This window comes from Sinocyclocheilus grahami, unplaced genomic scaffold, assembly GCF_001515645.1.
Source record: "Sinocyclocheilus grahami isolate Dianchi unplaced genomic scaffold, SAMN03320097.WGS_v1.1 scaffold12.1, whole genome shotgun sequence".
NCBI lineage: Eukaryota > Metazoa > Chordata > Actinopteri > Cypriniformes > Cyprinidae > Sinocyclocheilus > Sinocyclocheilus grahami.
In genome coordinates, this window is record NW_015505191.1 from 3,036,809 (window position 1) to 3,057,142 (window position 20,334).

General features: G+C 36.6%; 1 protein-coding gene across 3 annotated transcripts; it reads right to left on the reverse strand.

The window, feature by feature from the left end:
• Positions 1–611: 611 nt before the first annotated feature.
• LOC107597476 (ruvB-like 2) lies at positions 612–17,185 on the reverse strand. Of its 3 annotated transcripts, XM_016288557.1 has the most exons (16): positions 17,184–17,185; positions 16,863–16,956; positions 16,190–16,244; positions 16,006–16,061; positions 15,744–15,885; positions 15,432–15,561; positions 9,234–9,300; positions 8,521–8,627; positions 7,996–8,089; positions 7,770–7,893; positions 7,545–7,639; positions 4,548–4,666; positions 3,368–3,487; positions 3,147–3,276; positions 2,940–3,054; positions 612–886 (listed from the first exon to the last, which is right to left on the reverse strand). In XM_016288557.1, the coding sequence occupies exons 2-16, from the start codon at positions 16,872–16,874 to the stop codon at positions 861–863; spliced, it is 1,392 nt and encodes a 463-aa protein (XP_016144043.1). In that variant the 5' UTR covers positions 16,875–16,956; positions 17,184–17,185; the 3' UTR covers positions 612–860. The 3 variants fall into 3 exon arrangements, with proteins under 3 accessions (XP_016144043.1, XP_016144052.1, XP_016144036.1); XM_016288566.1 differs by lacking the exon at positions 17,184–17,185 and having other exon boundaries at positions 16,863–16,959; XM_016288550.1 differs by lacking the exons at positions 16,863–16,956; positions 17,184–17,185 and adding an exon at positions 16,805–16,845.
• Positions 17,186–20,334: the final 3,149 nt, after the last annotated feature.

A 20,334-nucleotide genomic window follows, 5' to 3' on the forward strand; every position in this document is an offset into this window, starting at 1 on the left:
CGTGCACATTGCCAAAATGTTGACAATCATCATCTTGAAGTTTCAAAAGGATATTAAAACCGTTCAAATTAAAAAAGGAAACTTTCTGGTACACTGGTTAAGGTGGAAAAATAGATATACATGTTCACTGTCAAGGTACAGAATAAAGAACTGCTTAATGTTGATTAAATACTGCCACCTAACCAAGTAATGTTGTACTACAACTGATCAGCAGCCTGAGAACAGACATATCAGAACATAAGTTAGTTAAAACTATTTAAAAACGTTTTCAGTTATTGAAATCAAGCAGAAACAAGATCAAATATAAATATTAGATGAAAAACAAACAAAAACGTAAATTAGAAATGTTGCTTTGCTATTATATAAATACTATAATAGTATATAATAAAAATAATAAAATAAAATCGCATTGCTTCTTACATGAACATTAGGCTTGATTCATGAATACTGACAAAGAACATCAGTACTGTAGATTAATCACTCAATTAAAGTAATATCATAAAGTGGATTTTATATACCGATTGTAGAATCTGTGTTGTAGTCATCATCAAGAGCAGTGTTTTGTGGGTCATGATGACGACTTTAAAATTAGTATCATTATGCCAGAATTTATGGTCAAATCGTTTTATTTCATCTTTTGGTTGCCATGTTATACAGCCAAACAAGAAGAAATTATTTTTTTATTCAATGCAAAACATAAAATCTAGCAATAACAAGTAGCAAATAAACAAAAAGATGACAAAGAAAAGGCTTGAGTGCAAGAACACACTCAATTGCCTAAACACTTCTAAGGGACGAGGTCATAAGAGTAAATGGACTTCACAGGAGCAATGAATGGAGACACCTCTTCACAGCTTTTATTATGAGGTGTCCATCTGAGAGGATTCTGAAGGAAGAAACAGAGAGGAAGATGTTGTACATCATTTTTAAACCCTAATAGTTTTAAGCAATATCACACTCACACTCGTGCTTTTGTACTGAGCAGTAATTTGGCTGAAGCAACAAAGCTGAAATTCAGTACAACAGCAAGACCGCAAGTGTAATAATGCTTTTATACAACAGCTCTACATATATGTTATAAAAAAAATTAAAAAAAAAATTTAAAAAGTTAGATATAAGATATAGAGTAACTTACATTTTAGATATAAAATGCAAATTTCAGAGATAAAATGGCTGTTTGTGGCTCCGCAAATAAAAATAGTTCCAAAAATAAATTGTGGAATGCAACATGGAGACAGACAGTATGTCATGACATAGACAAGTGCCATGAAAAGCCTTAGTGATGATGGACTATATATCAGCAATCTTTGAACACTGCTTGTCTAATCAAATAAGACTAAAACTCATGTAATGTACTTTTTGTATAATGTACAACTCTAAAAATACCATTAAAGCATGTGGTTGCTGGAAAAATAAAGGCATTGTAAAGCTATGACATATGCAGGGTTTGAAATTAACACCCACCAACCCGCCAAATGCGGGTAAAAATCAGCTGTGGTGGGTAACGCTGTCAAATCACTAGCCAGTTTGGCGGGTTACTTTTCGTAAGTTATGTTCACTCATTAATTTCTTTGGGAAGTTCATGCAAGCCAAATCTGCGCAGGTTTAGCGCAAATGCTGAACTCGTGAGACATCATGACATTATTGAGTATATTGCAAAAACCAAACAAAACACACCTAAGTTACAAAGTGCACACATACGCGACGTGATGTAGTCTGGTTAAACTAACTTTGTGCTGTGCGTATTTAGAGTCCATTCTTTCATTGCATGATTCAGTCTGTTAATATGCATTACGAATGATCACATAATTCAAGATAAGGGGGTTGGAAAATTTATATATTTATATCAATTCATATAGTTAATATCACACGAAGAGTGCCGTTTAAAAAAATAATAAAAATCAGCATGGTTACAAATGTGATATTGATTTTATACAACAGTTCAATAAAGAATAAGTTAATATCAAGAGACTTACGTTTTAGACACCAAATTGGCTGTTTTTGCATTATTTCGCCAACAGAATACATTCCAAACACAGCGCTGTTTTGCGTCTCGGAGCAAAATCAACCGTTTAAATGATTCGGTTCATTCGCAATGACTCACTTAACAGAGACTTGCTGCCACTTACTGGCGGATTTAATTTCACATTTAAAGTATCTTAATTTTTTTAATAATATAAATATCACTATTCAACACTTCATGTTTAAAATATCAAAATTATTTAAGCATTTGTAACTGCAGGCTAAAGCATCCCATGTCCCTCTAAGCTGCATTAACATGTGTAAATACATCTAAATGCCACTTCATATTCAACTTCTGCAAAGATTAATTTTATTGATACTGATTTCACTTGTTTAGTAACAGCCTAAATGTAGCATTGTTATAATTGCCTGATTAAATGTAAGAATTTGACTCAAAAGATGATGCACACTTTTAGTAAAAATGGATTTATAAAGGTAAAAATGCCCATAAAATGTAAAAATAAACCTAAACTTATTGGAAAAGATTAATTTCTATCACTGCTGCGAACTGACCACACAGAATATGAAGAATATCAAAAACTTTAGGAGTCAGCTGTCCACGGTATCCTTAAGATATCAGCACAATAACACTCAGCAAAATATTGTCTAATTATCTTTATCAATAAAATCCCAGAAAATATTGAGATTTTTTTGTCAATATCGCACACCCTTAGTACCGACACAAAATTATTTGCAACAGTCACTTTGTCATGTAGACAGCCTCAAGCTGTTGGTTTATTTCAGGGTTTTTTTGGCTGGTAGATGTTATGAATGGCCGGTAACTTAATGTAGTAGCCAAATTGGCTGGTGAGTAAAAAAAGTTAATTTCAATCCCTGGACATATGAGCATGACATATGGGCCTATTGCTGTAAAACCCCCAGGAATCAGGGGCATGAAAAGCAAAGATGAATCTCACGTGTTTCATTGAAGAGGAAGGAGTCCTGGTACTCTTTCATGTACTGTGAGGATCTGGACTCATCCAGGAAGAGAGAGTAGACCCTCTTAATGTCCTCCACTTGGACTTCAGTGCCCTGTGAGAAATGTACAACCACAGTCAAACCAAAAATGCTTCTTATTGTAATTTCTTACAGCACTGGTCACGATACATGTGTGTTGGCATTACCCGGCGTTTGCGGCACACCAGGCCTGCAGTACTGATGAGCTGGATGGCATAACGGAGTGAAGTCTCCTGTCCGATACGTGTTAAAACTGTGTGTGCCTCCTCACTCAGCTCGACATCCTCCTCCTCACAGCTGGAACACAAACACATATGAATGTATGGTGAGAAGTGACAAAAAAACCTTTACAATGCTGCATATTATTTAACGTCAAAAATGCTCTCACCGAATCTTCAGGATCTGTCTGGTTTCTTTCTCAGTGTAGGGAGAGGTTGCAATGATCAGCAGACGGTCAAGCATGTCTATGGGAATACCATGAGGACTCTGGTAATTGGTGCCTCTAATACTGTAAAAATGAAACAACAGTGGATGAGGAGAAATGATCCACAATTAATGGTAGTTGATGCATTATAAGTGCCCCTATTATGGAAAATTACCTTTTCATGCAGTGTGTAACAGCTCTAAGTGAATGAAAACATCCTGCAAAGTTTTAAATCTGAAAGTGCACCATGTATAAAGTTAATGTCTCTCAAAAGAAAGAGTCGACTGAATAATTTAAACGAGTCGTTTTTAAAATGAATCCCAAGTCGTTTTGTGTTGACGTCAACATGGTACATTAGCACACTGCCCACCCACTTGTTGCGCGCGCAGACCTGGGAAAACCTGAACCCCCCTCCCTCAAACACTGTAGCTGATTCCTGTGGATAGCATCATGTCGAGAAGATGCTGTGCTCTGCACTGTGGGTAAAACAGGTTTTTTTTTACTGCCAAAGGATGAGGCTATGAAGAATCAATGGTTAAAGTTCATTTTTACAGCAATACCACAGCAGTATAGCCCCAACCTTGTGTTGTGTCCCCGTCATTTTACTGAAGACTGCTACAGCAACAGTGTTTCCCACAGACTTACACTCTATGTGTGGCGGGGCTTCACCCGTAAGATATATATACCAGTTCACATTTGCGGCTCTGCGTATTTGCTGCATAAAACCATCAGCCGATTTTCACGTTGGTCTGTATGAAAATGCAAACTCATTCTTTGCCACTAGGTGCCGCTTTGGAGCGGTAAAATAGCTATCTCCCCGGCAACGGCTGTTCACAAAGCAGCATTGCGCTCACAAATGCTGCTTTATCAGGCATTACAGACATGATGAAATAAAAATTAAATCGACCAATCGGACCAATCATTAGCTTCACGCAAAGGAGGGGTTTGGAAAAATAAATTGTTGAGCGAATCGTTGAGCAAATATGGTAAAAATAAATGCATATAATAAGACAATGAAAGTGTTTTTTGACCTTGCATGTATGTCAACCTGTTGTTGGGGTGTCTCAAAACCAAAATATGAACCTTTCATAACTCATAATAGGGGCACTTTAATGGTAGTTGTTGATGTTGTGCTCGTGTATACCGGGTGATGCCTCGGTTAGTGGCCATGATGAGTACAGGTGATAAATCACTCTCAAGAGCTCGATTCAGGAATGAAAAGCATTCTATGTCCAACATATGGACCTCATCTATGAAGAGAACCTGCAAGTACAAAAAAGCTTAACATTTCCATTGCAGACATAAATGATCTCTATTGTATGATGCCACAGGCTAACAAACCTATTTGAAAAAACATGATGCATATAAGATGGCAATAAGAGTAAATAATGCAGGGTATACTTGGTGGAATACACAAATAAGAAGGTTTTTTTCTTGATTACAACATCCTGTTTGTCAGTTTAAAATCTTGTGGCATATAGCCACTGAAAAGTTTTTTTTAAATTCCCATTTAATTTGTAAACAATTTTAAAATAATTATAATCATGCAAATTATTATTTGTATGATATGAAGAATTGCTTTAATGTGTTTACAGATTAAGTAGTAGATGTGGATATAATAATTGCAGCCAAGAGATATTTTATGCACTTAAGGCATAAAAACTTTATTTTATTGATTTATGTATTAGGTTGTTGTTGTTTTAATTGAATAAAACCGAATTAAACTTTTTCTTAAAGGTTTTAGTTCACCCAAAAATGAAAATTAGCCCATAAATTACTCACCCTCAAGTCATCCTAGGTCTATATGACTTTCTTCTTTCAGACGAATCCAGTCAGAGTTATATAAAGAATTGTCTTTGATCTTTCAAGCTGTTTCATGGCACTCAGCGGGTGTTGCATGCATCAGTCCAAAATAAGTTAAATAAAAAGCGCCCATCCATAAAAAAAAATGTCTCACACGGCTCCGGGGGGTGAACAAAGGCCACTTTTGTAATAATCACTTCAACATAGCTTGCGCCAACAGTTGTACACGGAAGCAGCTCCGGGCTGATGAGGTATGAGGTCAGCGTTGCGTCTCCTCTTGGCTTATATCGAAATCCTCCAACATTCTTCTTTACATATCCTCGTTTTGTACTTCTAATTAGTCACCCTAGTCCCCTGCGCTGTGATTATTAAAGTGATTATTACGTTCTGAATATGGATATTTTTCTTACAAAAACGCATCGATTCGCTACACAAGGCCTTTGTTCACCCCCCGGAGCCGTGTGAGACATTTTTTTATGGATGGGCGCTTTTTATTTAACTTATTTTGGACTGATGCATGCAACACCCGCTGAGTGCCATGAAACAGCTTGAAAGATCAAAGACCATTTTTAATATAACTCTGACTGGATTCGTCTGTAAGAAGAAAGTCATATACACCTAGGATGACTTGAGGGTGAGTAATTTATGGGCTAATTTTCATTTTTGGGTGAACTAACACTTTTTGGGGGGTTTCCACTGGGTACAGTACCTAGTACCTGGTACTTTTTTCAGTACCACCTCGGTTGGGGTTCCAAGTGAACCGTACCGTTACCAAAACGTGATGTGTAAACTCTGCTGATCACGGATTGGCCGGAGAGAATCGTCACTACCTGCGTCACTGAACTTGCGACACAAACACAAAAGAACCGCTAGATTTAAATCAGCACAGCCAGCGAAGGATCGAACGCAACTGTTTTGAACGAGCGCACCTTTTTTTAACAACCAAAAAGTTTTGTTGTCTGTTGCGGAAGAACAGATGTTCCTCTCATTGATAGCAGAAGAGCGGATCCAGCGAGAGCTTGATGGGGCGACGCGGAATGAAAACGTTTTTTTTAGGTGTCGTGGTAGTAGAGGCGGCACAACTATAATGACATGTGAATAATCCCGCCCACTCTAAAGCGGTACTGAACTGCAGTGGAAACGCAAACCATGCCGAGCTGAACCGTGCCATGCCGTACTGAGCCGTGCCGAGCCGAGTCGTACCCCTCAGTGGAAAAACGTCATTACAGACACAGGCCCCGGGTCTTTTTTGCTGCCAGAAACACTGACCTGAAACATAAAACCTAAACCTGTTTAGCTTTGCTGCAGGCATCTAGCCTTTCTGCTGCCATACATATATGATACTTAAACAATACATATTATTTCTTGTGCATTTAATAAATTTTTTAATATGATGGAAATAAAGGTTTTAGTTCACCCAAAAATGAAAATTAGCCCATAAATTACTCACCCTCAAGTCATCCTAGGTCTATATGACTTTCTTCTTTCAGACGAATCCAGTCAGAGTTATATAAAGAATTGTCTTTGACCTTTCAAGCTGTTTCATGGCACTCAGCGGGTGTTGCATGCATCAGTCCAAAATAAGTTAAATAAAAAGCGCCCATCCATAAAAAAAAATGTCTCACACGGCTCCGGGGGGTGAACAAAGGCCACTTTTGTAATAATCACTTCAACATAGCTTGCGCCAACAGTTGTACACGGAAGCAGCTCCGGGCTGATGAGGTATGAGGTCAGCGTTGCGTCTCCTCTTGGCTTATATCGAAATCCTCCAACATTCTTCTTTACATATCCTCGTTTTGTACTTCTAATTAGTCACCCTAGTCCCCTGCGCTGTGATTATTAAAGTGATTATTACGTTCTGAATATGGATATTTTTCTTACAAAAACGCATCGATTCGCTACACAAGGCCTTTGTTCACCCCCCGGAGCCGTGTGAGACATTTTTTTATGGATGGGCGCTTTTTATTTAACTTATTTTGGACTGATGCATGCAACACCCGCTGAGTGCCATGAAACAGCTTGAAAGATCAAAGACCATTTTTAATATAACTCTGACTGGATTCGTCTGTAAGAAGAAAGTCATATACACCTAGGATGACTTGAGGGTGAGTAATTTATGGGCTAATTTTCATTTTTGGGTGAACTAACCCTTTAACACTACTTTTAAAAACATGCAGTAGAGAATTAAATGAAAGTCAATGCACTCTTACTTTTACTGAAAGAGTCAATAGTCAATAGCTGAAAGGTTTTCAATAGAAAAAAAAAAAAGGAATTGAAGTAAAAGGCTGGTTCCTCTCCATTGAACAATTCAAAGGTTTTATTTGACTAGCCTGCTTACCCCGGGAATGATCTCAGCTTTGCCTTCCTCTCTCCATTCAGACACCTTAGCATTGATCTGCTCTCGAACCTCTGACTTAATCTCTCCTGTGTCACCTGCAGCACAGACAATCAAACATCAACAAACACCTACAGATATTTCATTTCATTCTGAAAGACTAATCAAGGACTAGTTTCACTGAGCATGTCATTATCTAGTCTGTCAGTTTTAAAAAGCATGACAAACCTGAAAATAAGGCCAGGAATCCCTGAGTGCGGCTGTTAATGACGTCAATTTCGTGAAGAGAGACAGTGTGAACAACCTCCTTCCGTTTCTGTAGTTCTCCCTCTGGACATTGCACAAACTGTGTCTGAAATAAACAACAAAAACAGTGTATATTAAAAAAATACTCTCAGGGAAAAGTTGTCATTGATTGATGGATTCATTTCACAGAGGAAGAGAGAGTGTGTACCTGTGCACCCATGGCGTCGTAATCTCTTGCTCGAGTAAATGACCGTCCCAGTTTGCTAATCTTTCCTGTGGCTTTATCAATGGTGATCACATCTCTGCAGAATATGAAAAATGTGTCATCCTTTAAGGATATAAGCAGTGGAAAACCTAAAACAATGTGGTTTGGCTTAAGCCTTTTTATGACTTATATGCACTCATCTCATATACCCATCTCACTATATGTATGTATGTGTATATGCATTATATACACACACTACAAACTTACCATAAAGCAAATACATCATCCTTAAGGATCCTTAATGAATAATCTTTTATCAACATTATATGTTTAAAATTAATAATAATACAACTCAAGGGCTTATTACTAGAGTTCATATCTCATCTAAGCTCATCAAATGTTTCAGTAATTCAGTTCAGTTGTTACGATTAACACAATTAGTGGGAGAAGCTGGGTGGCAGTCCAGTCTGATCAATTTGTTTTATAGAGAAAAGGGTATTACAAATTTCAGCTTTATTATCTACCCACCCAGCTTGTACTCTCTCTTTACTGAGGCTCTCAATCATCTTGGTCCCCAGATCATAGATGGTTTCCATCTCTGTCGTCTTCAGCGTGAGCTTTCCCACTTTTGCACCCTTAATACAAATACAGAAAGGAGAAAAAATGATTCATGAGTTCATAGGAGACATCTCCTAGCTTCACACTGAGCACTATTTTGGGACCTGAGTCCTACGTTCAACTTATCAACGTAGCTGAAAATGTATTTCTCACTTTCATAATAACAAAAAGTTAATTTCCCACTAAAGAATGATAAATATCTTTAATAACGCCTCCAGCCAAATAAATGTATTGAATTAGAGCACGTTCAGGAAAGTATGCTGTGTGATGAAATTCTCATTTACTTCAGCTTCTCAAGGTACGCCAAATGTTAAAATAACCATGAAATAAAAACAGGCAATTCTTATTTTTAATGGAATAAAAATATTAATTATGTATCCACAACATACATTATTATTGTTTAAAAAAAAAGTTTCACTCAGTCAACATTAACCTGTAAACTACAGCTGCCACTATAGACAATGTAATGTTAGTCTTTATTTTTTAGAGTTTAAAAAAAAAGTTGAAACTTATATTAATTACAATTATTTTAAACAGATGATGAGTCTGGTGCAGTAAGAACAACGGTAACAAAACAGAGAAATTAATTCAGTAAATCTGGCCTATGAAGAGCAGAGACTTACAGTTCCTGTAGCAGGTCTGTCGATCTGAATCTCTACCACCTCTCCTTCAATGATCTCAGTCTCCTCTCTGCCAAACAACAAACACGGAACATGAGCAGTCATGCTATAATTTCTGAAATATTAAATAAACTACATCCTAGAACTCTTAAAAAAAACAAAGTAAATGAGTAAACTTTTCTTTAAAATCCATAATCAGTAAATCATTTAATATCCATTTGAAGACAGTCTACTATCCCCCTTCTTTAATTTGTCATACAAAGTTCTTACACCTTTTCTAAATTCAAGCACATTTTAAGCACTTTCAAGGTGCATTTTCAAGATTTTCCAGCACTTTAAACTGTGGTAAATTACATGTTTACACACACACACACTTGAGTTTTTCACTATAAATCAGGGCCCGTATTCACAAAACATTTTATCTTACCACTAAGAGTTCTCCTAAATAGCAGTAGAAGTTTTTAGCTTAGAGTTTTCTCTTAAAACCTACTCACAAAGCTCCTGAGACAAACTTTTACTAAGGAATAGACAGAAGTCTTAAGCTAAGAGTAAGGGCGGGGTTGACCTTGTTGCTATGGATGATGTCAGCATGCTTACTGACTATGCACACAGTGATTGGCTGATAGTCTCGGTCTACAAATATTGTAAAACGCAATATTATGTTGCCATATTCAAATAAAGGTTTTAAAATAAAAATGTTAATTGCCACATTCAAATAAAGATTTTAAAATGCAGGCTAAGTGTCACTAATTAAACAAGTAGGCTATATATTCAGCTAATTGTCAGCCACTTCTGCTTCTTGTAAACAATTAGTCAATATGCATTAGGGCTGCCCTCGACTAAAGATTTTTCTGGTCGACTAGTAGTCGTTCATTTTAAGCATTAGTCGACTATTAGTTGCACTTTTATTAATAAACCATATAAATCATAATAATGAGCCTTTAATTGCCTACATAGCCTAATAAGCGCTCAAGCGCACGCAAAAAAGGCTTACCACAGCGCACCGGCATATATAATAATTATGAATGTGTTAGGGAAAAACAGCAAGTACACTGCATTAACGTTTTAATAATTCATTGTTACACTACTGCTTTCTGTTTTCGGTTTAATAGATGAAGTCGGCGACACTGACTCGTCATCTCCGCAGTATGTATGCATGTTTCATATGGATTACATAATCTGAGAATATTTGTTTTATATTTGAATTGGTTCATTTAAAAGTTTCACTCTCTATAGATATATTTTCCATGTCTGTAATAAGGCAAGCATACACAGAGTTTCGAAGTGACGCGCTCAAGTTCACAGAGTCCGAGACGGCAGAAAGCGCATCCTGTTTGCTTTCATTATTCTACAAATGCGTAACGTTTCATTGTTATTCTGAGTGCACACGAATAAACGTAGAGTCTTTACAGATACAAAAGATGTATTTATCTGCATGACCAAAAATTACGTAGTATTTTAAGAGCTAATGATCGCACCGGCGCCACCATCTGTCATGCAGTAGCCCAAGCGCTCTACTGTTCAGCTTCCACACTCCGCACAAATATGTGAACTGTGCACTTTTTTCTAGGCTAACATTAGATTGAGCTGCCATGTAAAGTTGCTACTACATACATATTTCAGATGATAAGCCATATTTGAGGTCGATGAATGTTAGGTGAGCATATGGATGTCCTGCCCGATGTACTGTATTACCACATAGACCAGCCGTTAACGATTTGTCCGTCACGGACTGCGTAATTTCGCCACTTCATGTGGAATTTTTTTTTTTCTGAGACTAATAAAATGTTGGTAATTTGCATATAAACAGACTTTTAATTAGCAGAGTAGAATAATCATGGCTGATAGTAAGACATGCAAACATAAAAGAAAACCAAACTGGACGCGAGAACATATATTAAGGACATAATAAAAAATTTGGAGTTGGGCATAACCTCCAAACCAAAGCCAATACCTTTTTAAAAGCTCATTATCGTCAAATGTTTCTAAAATGTTTATATTTCGAGGTAGATTGCTGGCAACAGTTATTTTAGGATAGTTCAGATTTGGTCTTAGTGACTTAGGAGTCCTCTTCCTTTTAAAAACGTTTCACAGATTTAGGAGCTAGTTTTAGTGCTAAAACGCTTTGTGAAATACTTTTAGGACTCCAAAATTTTTGTTCTAAATTTATGACTGACACACCCATTATTTTTAAGATTTTCTCCTAAATCGGCGAGTTATGAACTACTTTTAGCCTTAAGATGTTTTGGGAATACGGGCCGTATGTATAAAACTTCTCAGAAATGCTCTTAAGAATAGTCTTAAATTTTGACTTGAGTGTAAAAAAATTCTTAGTAAAAAGAAGGACTTTTCTAAGAGTAGGAGACTTTTATAAAGACGCTAAAAGCAACTTTCAGTAAAGTCTAAGACTGATTCTTAAGTGTTGACTGAGGTGACACTTAAGTGTTGTGAACAAAGGACTACAATGATGTCAACACAAAATGGCCGACCTCGAACTCTGAATCAGCCAATAGTGAGCCTGCTCATGTAAAGTCACAGCAGCACAACACCAATCATTTAATGTAACTACAATAAAATCATTTAATTAAGACTGAAATATTTTAATTAAAATTTATTTTTAAATGCTTTGCATTGTGCAAAATTATCACAAATTATTACTAATGCTTTGTTTAATGGTATGTCTCCTCATTTACAGTAAGAGCAATGATGTGAACATGAGTTCCATCAACGGCTCCAATAACTCCAGGAAAGCCCACAATCCTCACAAAAGTTGTTTTTGCAGTATGGTTTGGCGGTCAGTTGAAAATTTAATAAACTGCCATATAGTAGTGGCCAAAAGTGATGTCCGGCCTAGGAAATTTGACATTTTCATCCTCAATTTAAAAATGTGCAAGATTTTGTAAGCATATTGCATAGTTGCTTAGTCAGTTGTTTTATTTGTTATAATAATGCAATGAAACAAGCCAAATTTTGCGGTCATAATTTTTGGCCATGCTATCATACAAAGACATTATGAACACATGCAAAAACAAGACGACCAATGAAATGTAAATAACATATGTTGTAGTCAATGTGCCAATTTAGTGATTTTGTCACTAGACTTAGTGACTTCCGCATCCCTTTAGAGACTTTTTTCAAAAACCTATCAACAAAATCAACTTCTTGGACAAACATTATCTACATTCCGAGACTCTCCCATGACGTCATAAAGGCGAGTTCACTGATCTATATAAATATAAATATAGATCAGTGAACTCACCTCAATTGAAAGCAGTTGGCAACACTGGTCAGTGTTTTTTTGTCCTTTGTATTTTAACGGTTTAAGTAAAATGTGGGGTCATTAAAAAAAAAAAAATCAAAACATCACTTTTGGCCACTGTTGTGTTTGATGGGGTTAGTGCCACAATATTTAAGACCCTGCTTACTGTGTCATCACCGGTGCATTGCTGCATTTTTCCAATTTTCCAGCCAAAAAAAAATTACTACTACTTTCATTTCTGCTGTTAGAGCATTGACTTGTTGAGTGGAAGAGGTTATTAATTTTTTTACTTTATCAGTTACAAAAAAACTTACAATTAAGTTTGTATCGTTTTATCAACTCCATATTATCGTATAAGTCCAATATATTTTCGCTGGAAAGTGTTTGTCGTCTCCTCTTTGCTGCCATCTTATTACTCCTAACTAGTTTAGGAGACCTCTCCAGCTCTCTTAAATAATTTAGGAGCCGAGACCTCTTTTAACACTTAGGAACCTTTATAAATCACTCTTATTCTTAAGTCTAGGAATAAGAGTAAAATTACGTAATTCTTAGAATTTTGACACACTTAAGACTAAACTTTTACTTTGAGTGGCTTTATACATACGGCCCCAGATGTTATTGTGCTATTAAACCACCAGTCTGGATTGCATATAACATTGCCTATTCATAGCCAACATACAGTATATAAATTATAAAATAAAAGAAAAAGAATTTACAGGATATCTGCAGGATTTTTTAAAATAAAATCGAAGGCTTTTTAAAGACCTGCACAAATAAAATAAATACTGTATGAGCGGGGTAGAGCAATGTCTATGGTAACATATTAAACTATAAAATGACTGCAAAAACACATGGTTCAAATACAGGTTTTCACAAATAGAAAGAGTTTTATAAAAGGACAAACTTTACATTTCAGCTTTTAAAATATTTTTAAGAAATAAAGAAAAGGGATGAGTCAAAAGTACAAAGAATTATTTTGTTTCTCAGTGGCTTTGATGGCAGAGGATGAATTAGCATTTTCAATAAGCCTGTCTGCTGTTTTTGTTCAGAACAAAAAGCTAATGTGCCTTTACAAATCAAAAAAATTTAAACAGTAAGGTTTTTGTGTGCTTTAAATTAAACCAATTCTTTACACTTGATTCATCCCTTTTCTTTATTTCTTAAAAATAGTTTAAAGGTGACATATCGTAAAAAATCTGACTTTTCCAGGTTTTGAGGTGCTATAATCAGGTTTTCGAAAATGTGAAAAAGATTAACCCAGTAACTTTGTTATGGTAAGCCTTTTTCTGCAAGCGTCTAAAAAAACGAGCGCGTCTGATTTCACTCCCTAAGTGATGTGGCAAAAGGATCTCATTATAATATTACCGCCCCTTAATCTGTAAGTTTCCACCAACGACGCCGTTATTGTGTTTTCGCAAGCGACAACGGTGTACCAGCTCTAATGCCATGGCAAAAGTCTGAGCAAAACATGCTAACTGTTCTGTCTTTAGCCGCACAGATGAGCACAGAACACTATTTATAGTCCCAGCCTCAGAGGAGACAAGAGAGCAGTGGATCTATTGATTTATTTACTGTATATTGTTGCTGCCACACAGATCTGAAATAAACATGCAATTTATTTCCCAGCTGTTTACCTTCATAGACATAACCGACTTTTTGTAACTTGTGTGTTTTTAACGTAAACTTGTGTGTGAATTAGAACTTAGATTAGTACTCACATGCTGTGTGGCGCGACTTTCTGTCCGTGTGCTTCGGATGTGTGTGCTCAGAAAACCGTATATAAGAAGTTTAAACTCATATGGTTTAAAACACATGATTTCAAACGCGCGATAAACATGATCCAAGAAAGATGAACCAAAATAGATGTTTTTTAGCAGGTACTAGCTGTAATGGCGCAGCTCTATTCTGGAAAAGGAGGCGGGGAGCAGCAGCTCATTTGCATTTAAAGAGCCAGGCCCGAAAAACAGCGTGCTTCTGCTTCCACTCAAAACAGCCATTTTCAAAATGATATAATAAATGATCTGTGGAGTATTTTGTGCTGAAACTTCACAGACACATTCTGGGGACACCAGAGTCTTATATTACATATAGTAAAAAGGGGCATAATATGTCTCCTTTAAAGGCTAAAATGTGAGGTTCAGTCTGCCACTAGATGGCGCTTTTGGAACTGGAGATACAGCAGTTTCCCTGGTAACGGCTGTACACAAAGCAGCTGTGCTCACAAATGCTACTTTATCAGACATTATACATCCGGTGAGATGAAACGAAAATGCCATTGAAACTTCTTTGAAGGCAGTCGGTTCACTTCAGAGATGCATTAATATAAAATCACCCGAGCTGCATTTTGACTTTGAAATGTTTATTTTATTATTTCACTTTAATCACGATAGTCTTAACATATTTAGTTTAACTGAGCAGGGGCATTTTTGCTTACCTTTTACACTGCTTGAAAGCGCAGACTCTTCCAATGAAAAAAGCAGACTTAACATTATTTTTTTAACCATAATTTGCATTTGTCGTTTTCCCAAGCCAACGCTGACTGAAGCAGCAACCTCCCGATATATTTTTATCTCCTGCTCTGCTCCATCAGATGCACGTGCCAATAAAGACTGGCGGATCAACAATAAACAGCCACATGCGCAGACTCGAGCGGAGCCGTTTTCCTTTTATGCAAAAGGCATTTGAACTAACGGTATTCAGTAATAAAGCAACTTATTAGAAAACCAATGCAATTGCAATTTTAAGCACTTTATCCAAAATCCAAGCACTTTTCAAACCTTGAAAAACACTACTTTAAAATTCAAGCATTTTCAAGGATTTCAAGGGGTACGAACCCTGCTCATAATCCCAAAGTGACAATATGCACATTACATGTTTGAAAGTTATTCTTTTTTCTTAATGAAGACTTTATGCTGCTTCACACTTCAGTCGGCCTTACTCACTTTATCCTGACTCCTATGGCTTTTCGGAAGGCCTGGCTCAGAGCTTCGGTCTTGCTCATCTCCAGAGAGAAAATCTCACTTCCAGCCAGAGCAGTGAAAGGTGTGTCAGGGCCAAGAGACTGGGCAATACCTGTACAATAAACATCTCACTGGTTATTTTACAATGGCTTTGCAATTTTGATACATACATTTTTGACACATACCATTACTGTGCCTGTGGTCAGCTCAACCTCAAGTGCATTTATTGAACCTTGTAAATTAACTCTACGTTTCAAATGTGATTAATCATGATAAATATATGCAAAAACTCACCCATAGCAATAGCAGTCTTGCCCGTCCCAGGTTGGCCAGCGATGAGGACTGCACGACCAGCAATCTGACCATCTTTGATCATTTCAAGGATCAGGCCGGCTGCCCTTCGAGGCGCCAGCTGACCCACCATCCCCTGAGACACCTGGTGAGACAGAGGTTCATCATTTGTATGTCGTTTTGTTCTAAACATGCAGTGAACAATATTTGAGCCAAAGACAAGTGTGTTGTCACTGGTAAATCAACCATAAACATTGAACATTACCTGCCGTGGCTCCAAGGCATCATTTAACCCAAGGCCACGAATGTGAGAGTGTGCGCCTGTGAGAGAAATCAAGATTTATGTCACTTATCAGCATATTTACTTGTTCTTGCAAAAAGCTATTCTGGTGGGAAAAAACTAATTAATTCTTGCTTTTATTGTTACTGTGGGTTATTTAGTTTCTCACCAATCCTCTCAATTCGAGTGATGTCTCGCACCTCCGGAACCTTCGTGGTTGCCACCTTTCATAAATTAAAAAGGTAAATATAATGCAAGTGAAAAATGATGTACAATGTTAATGTGAAAATTAAATATTAAGCTGCGTTTTAATGTCATCTTTATGTAATTTGATCCGTAAACAGCCGTTAAGCTCGTGCGTTGCCATAGTGACACACAGGCACAACATAGTTAGCTGAACTTTTAGCAATGCCGCAGAAATGTGTGAAGTGTAAAATACGAGACGCTAATAATGCAGTTTACATAGAGGAGTTTCATATTTCCAATAAAAACCGTGACACGCATGCTAAACATCATAAACACAAGCTATGGCTTCAGGCTAGTTAAAGAACCATTTACTAGGAAGATTCTCAATTTCAGAATAGCTGGATAAAAGCCATTTTCATGAATGGACCTCAAAATCTCAAAGATCTGAATTAAAACAGAATTATTGTTGTAATAAATTGAAGCACATGTGCTAAAAGCGGCAAGCCCACAGACGTGTTTGCTGTTATTCACAAAACATTTCAAGGCTCTACAGGCAGCACACCACAGTGGCAAACACATATATTATTTTGTATACAACCTGCAAGAATGGTATATTTGTCAACAATCCCGACATTAACGCTAAATATCAGACTTACCTGCGCTGCCATGTTCTCTCGGCTGTATCTTCTTCTGATGTTTTTTGGCGGTTTTGGCAAACAACTTAAAGGTGCATTACCGCCACCTACTGATCTGGAGTGTGGAGTGAACAGATTTGGTAGAGAGAAGGATATATATATATAAAACTTTGTTGAATAATGGCTTGAATCATTATAAAATATATAATGCTTTAATGACATTCTTTGAAAAAAGTGGATCTGTTTAACAGGATTTAGAAGGGTTCAATTTTTTATTAAAAAAAATGTTTTTATAACATTTTATCGTTATATATTTCCTGTCTTTTTTAGATAATTGAACACTTCTTCTTTAATTCTTGATTGCATTTGTCTATTCCCTAGTAATATCTTGAGTGACACTTTATCCTATCCCATCAAACCTAATTTATGATTAAGTTGATTTCTTTCTCTTTCATACGCATCTCGTGCTGTGTCTCATTTAGAAGGCTGCGCCCTCCGGAGGTCGTATTCTCTGTAGGATGCATGTACGAAGTGTCCTCAACCTAGAATTAAACGAGACGGCCTTCGTAGGACAGGCGGAGAAGGAAACCGGAAGTATCACGTTGCTATGACAACACATTTAGAGCATGGTTGCGCTCTCATACTACTTAAATGAAGGAAAGTTATTTCTAAATTTGGAAAGTAATTTGAAAAAAAAAATGCTTTTACTTGTTTTAGTTTGTTCAATGTTTGAGGAACTGCAGCGTACATACAGCAGACATCTATTAGAGGAAAAAAAGGAGGAGGATATTAAAAACAAAGTGTATCCGTTTTTACCTGAGGCGATTTAAGGTAAGTTGTAAACACCACATCTGCGCTTGTGTGTGCATCTGCCGGCGCCGGCATTTTTCAAATTAACAACGGTTGTTTACGGCGACGCAAAGAATTGTGGGTTATCTGTAGCAGCGAAGGATACACCTCATGCATCCTCCGAATTCCTGTGAAAGAAGGTCGCATTCGGAGCGTCCTACTTGCTTTTCTGAAATGAGACAGCTTCGATGATGTATGCAGCCTTCTAAATGAGACAGGTTGTATCTGAATGGGTGCGCAGTGGAAATCCGTCCGGGTGGAACATGTGACCTCTTCTTCTTCTTTTGGAGTTCTTTTGGAGTTTTGGCGGTTAGCAAACAAACGATAGTTGCATTCCCGCCACCTACTGGGCTGGAGTGTGGACCATTGATGGAATAGGAAGAACTAAATAAAATAAATAAATAATAAAAACATTTTTTTAATAAAAAAAATAATAATGTAACCCTTCTAAATCCTGTTAAACAGATCTACTTTTTTAAAAGAATGTCATTAAAGCAGTATATATTTTATAATGATTCAAGCCATTATTCAACAAAGTTTTAAGTGTAATATTTTCTATCCCTATTTCTTTTCATTCTTCCAACAGAAATGCTCTTTCATTATCATAAGCAGAACAATGTAATAGTGCATGCTCTACTGATTCTGGTAATCCACACAGACTACAGCTCCCAGACTCATGCTTATTCATTTTATATAGAGAAGAATTTAAAGCAGTATGGCCAATGCGAAGTCTGGTAATAATTGTATCTTCTCTTCTACTACCAAAATGAACTCTTTCAACCCCAACTTGATTTTGAATATGATAAAGATGTCTTCCTCTCCTGCTTATTCCAAACTTCTTGCCATCTCATTTTTATTGCTGTTCTAATTTTAGCCTTAACTTCTTCTTTGCTTAGTGGTATAATAATTTCTATATGTGATCATTGCAGTGCCTGCTTTGCTAAATGATCCGCAACCTCATTTCCATCCACTCCCACGTGTGCTGGAACCCACAGGAAACATATCTTAATTCCTATCTTATTCACTCTATACATACATAAAATAATTTCATACAAAATGTCTTGTCTTGAAGATCTTCCACTGATGAGACTTGATAACGCAGAGAATGAATCTGAACATATCACCGCATTCATTGGCCGAGTATCCTCCATCCACCTGATAGCTAATTATATTGCTACCATCTCTGTAGTGTAAACTCCTACTTGATCAGAAACTCTTTTGCCAATCTTGATTTGAAAAGTTGGGACAAATACAGCTGCTGATGCTCGTCCTGTCTCGTGATCTTTGGAACCATCAGTAAAAATTGAGATTGTGGAGTTGTAATTCTGATACAGTTTAACCATGACATCTTTTGCTATTACTCTATTTTTGTCATTAATAATTTCTTGCAAATTAAAGTCTACTAATGGTAAAGGGAATAACCAAGGTGAAATGGGTGACACTACTAGGCTAGTGCAGGGCTCATTTCTACATTTATTATTCCACATGACTGCCTGGGCTTCTTCTTCTGCTATCCTTCCAAAACTTCTAAACTTGTCTGACTCATGTTCCCAACACTTTTTTAATTGGATGAGTTTCAACACGTGACCTCGATCCTGAGTTCTGTGTCCGACTCCGAAATCGCTCACTCGTTCACTCATTCACTAATCCCTATATAGTGTATGACAGTTGAGTGCACTATATTAGAAAGGAGTGAACGAAATGAAGCCTGCGTCCCAATGTGCATACTATCCATGCTAAATTCTATGTGATATTAGTAATTTTCAATACTGTTTAGGGCAGATTGGGTGGATAGTATGCACATTGGGATGCAGGGGAAGTGAACGGATTCAGACGGTGAGAGCTGGAGCTGTCGCAGAAACATTTTCATCACATGTACTTTTATATTACATGTACCTTATTTTAGAAAATAATATTAATAGCAATAGCACTCAAAATGACTTTATATTGTAATTATGCATTCCTCATCTTTGTGGTTTCATCAATGGTATATTATTAATTTGTTTTGTAATGCTTTTATATACATAATCATTAAATACTATTACAATACTGACAACAAAAATAAACACATTAACACGTTCATAATTTTATGTATTTACTATTTTTAGTATCTTAAGTTGAAACTCATATATATATGTGTGTGTGTGTGTGTGCGCGTGTGTAAATGATAGTAAATCATTTGATATGATAAATGTAAAGTGTATCTGTGATATGATAAATGTAAAGTGTAAATCTGAACTACAAAAATTATTAAGCAGTGCTTTCCTTCTTTTCAGTTTAAGGTAAAACTAGGTTATCAGTAGAACAATATAAGTGTAAAATAAATCATCAAAGTCCGCGTGAACCGGAAGTTGCTGCCGACTTTATTTCAGTGTAATGACGTATTTCCATCTGAAACTGAATATTGAATAGAGGGCGGGGTTTTACTTTTGCGCTCCTCCTCTCTGTCGCTCACTCATAGCAACCTACCGGTTGGAGGGGTGTGTTTAAGGCTAAGGATATTCTGCCCAAGCCTCATCACAGAAGGAATGCCATTCCAGAGCAAGTAGGCTAAATGTTCAGATTTTGGTTAAAAGATTAAAAATTACCAAAACAAACTAATTTTTTCAGCGGATTAACTTGCACGGACTTGCAATTGTTCACA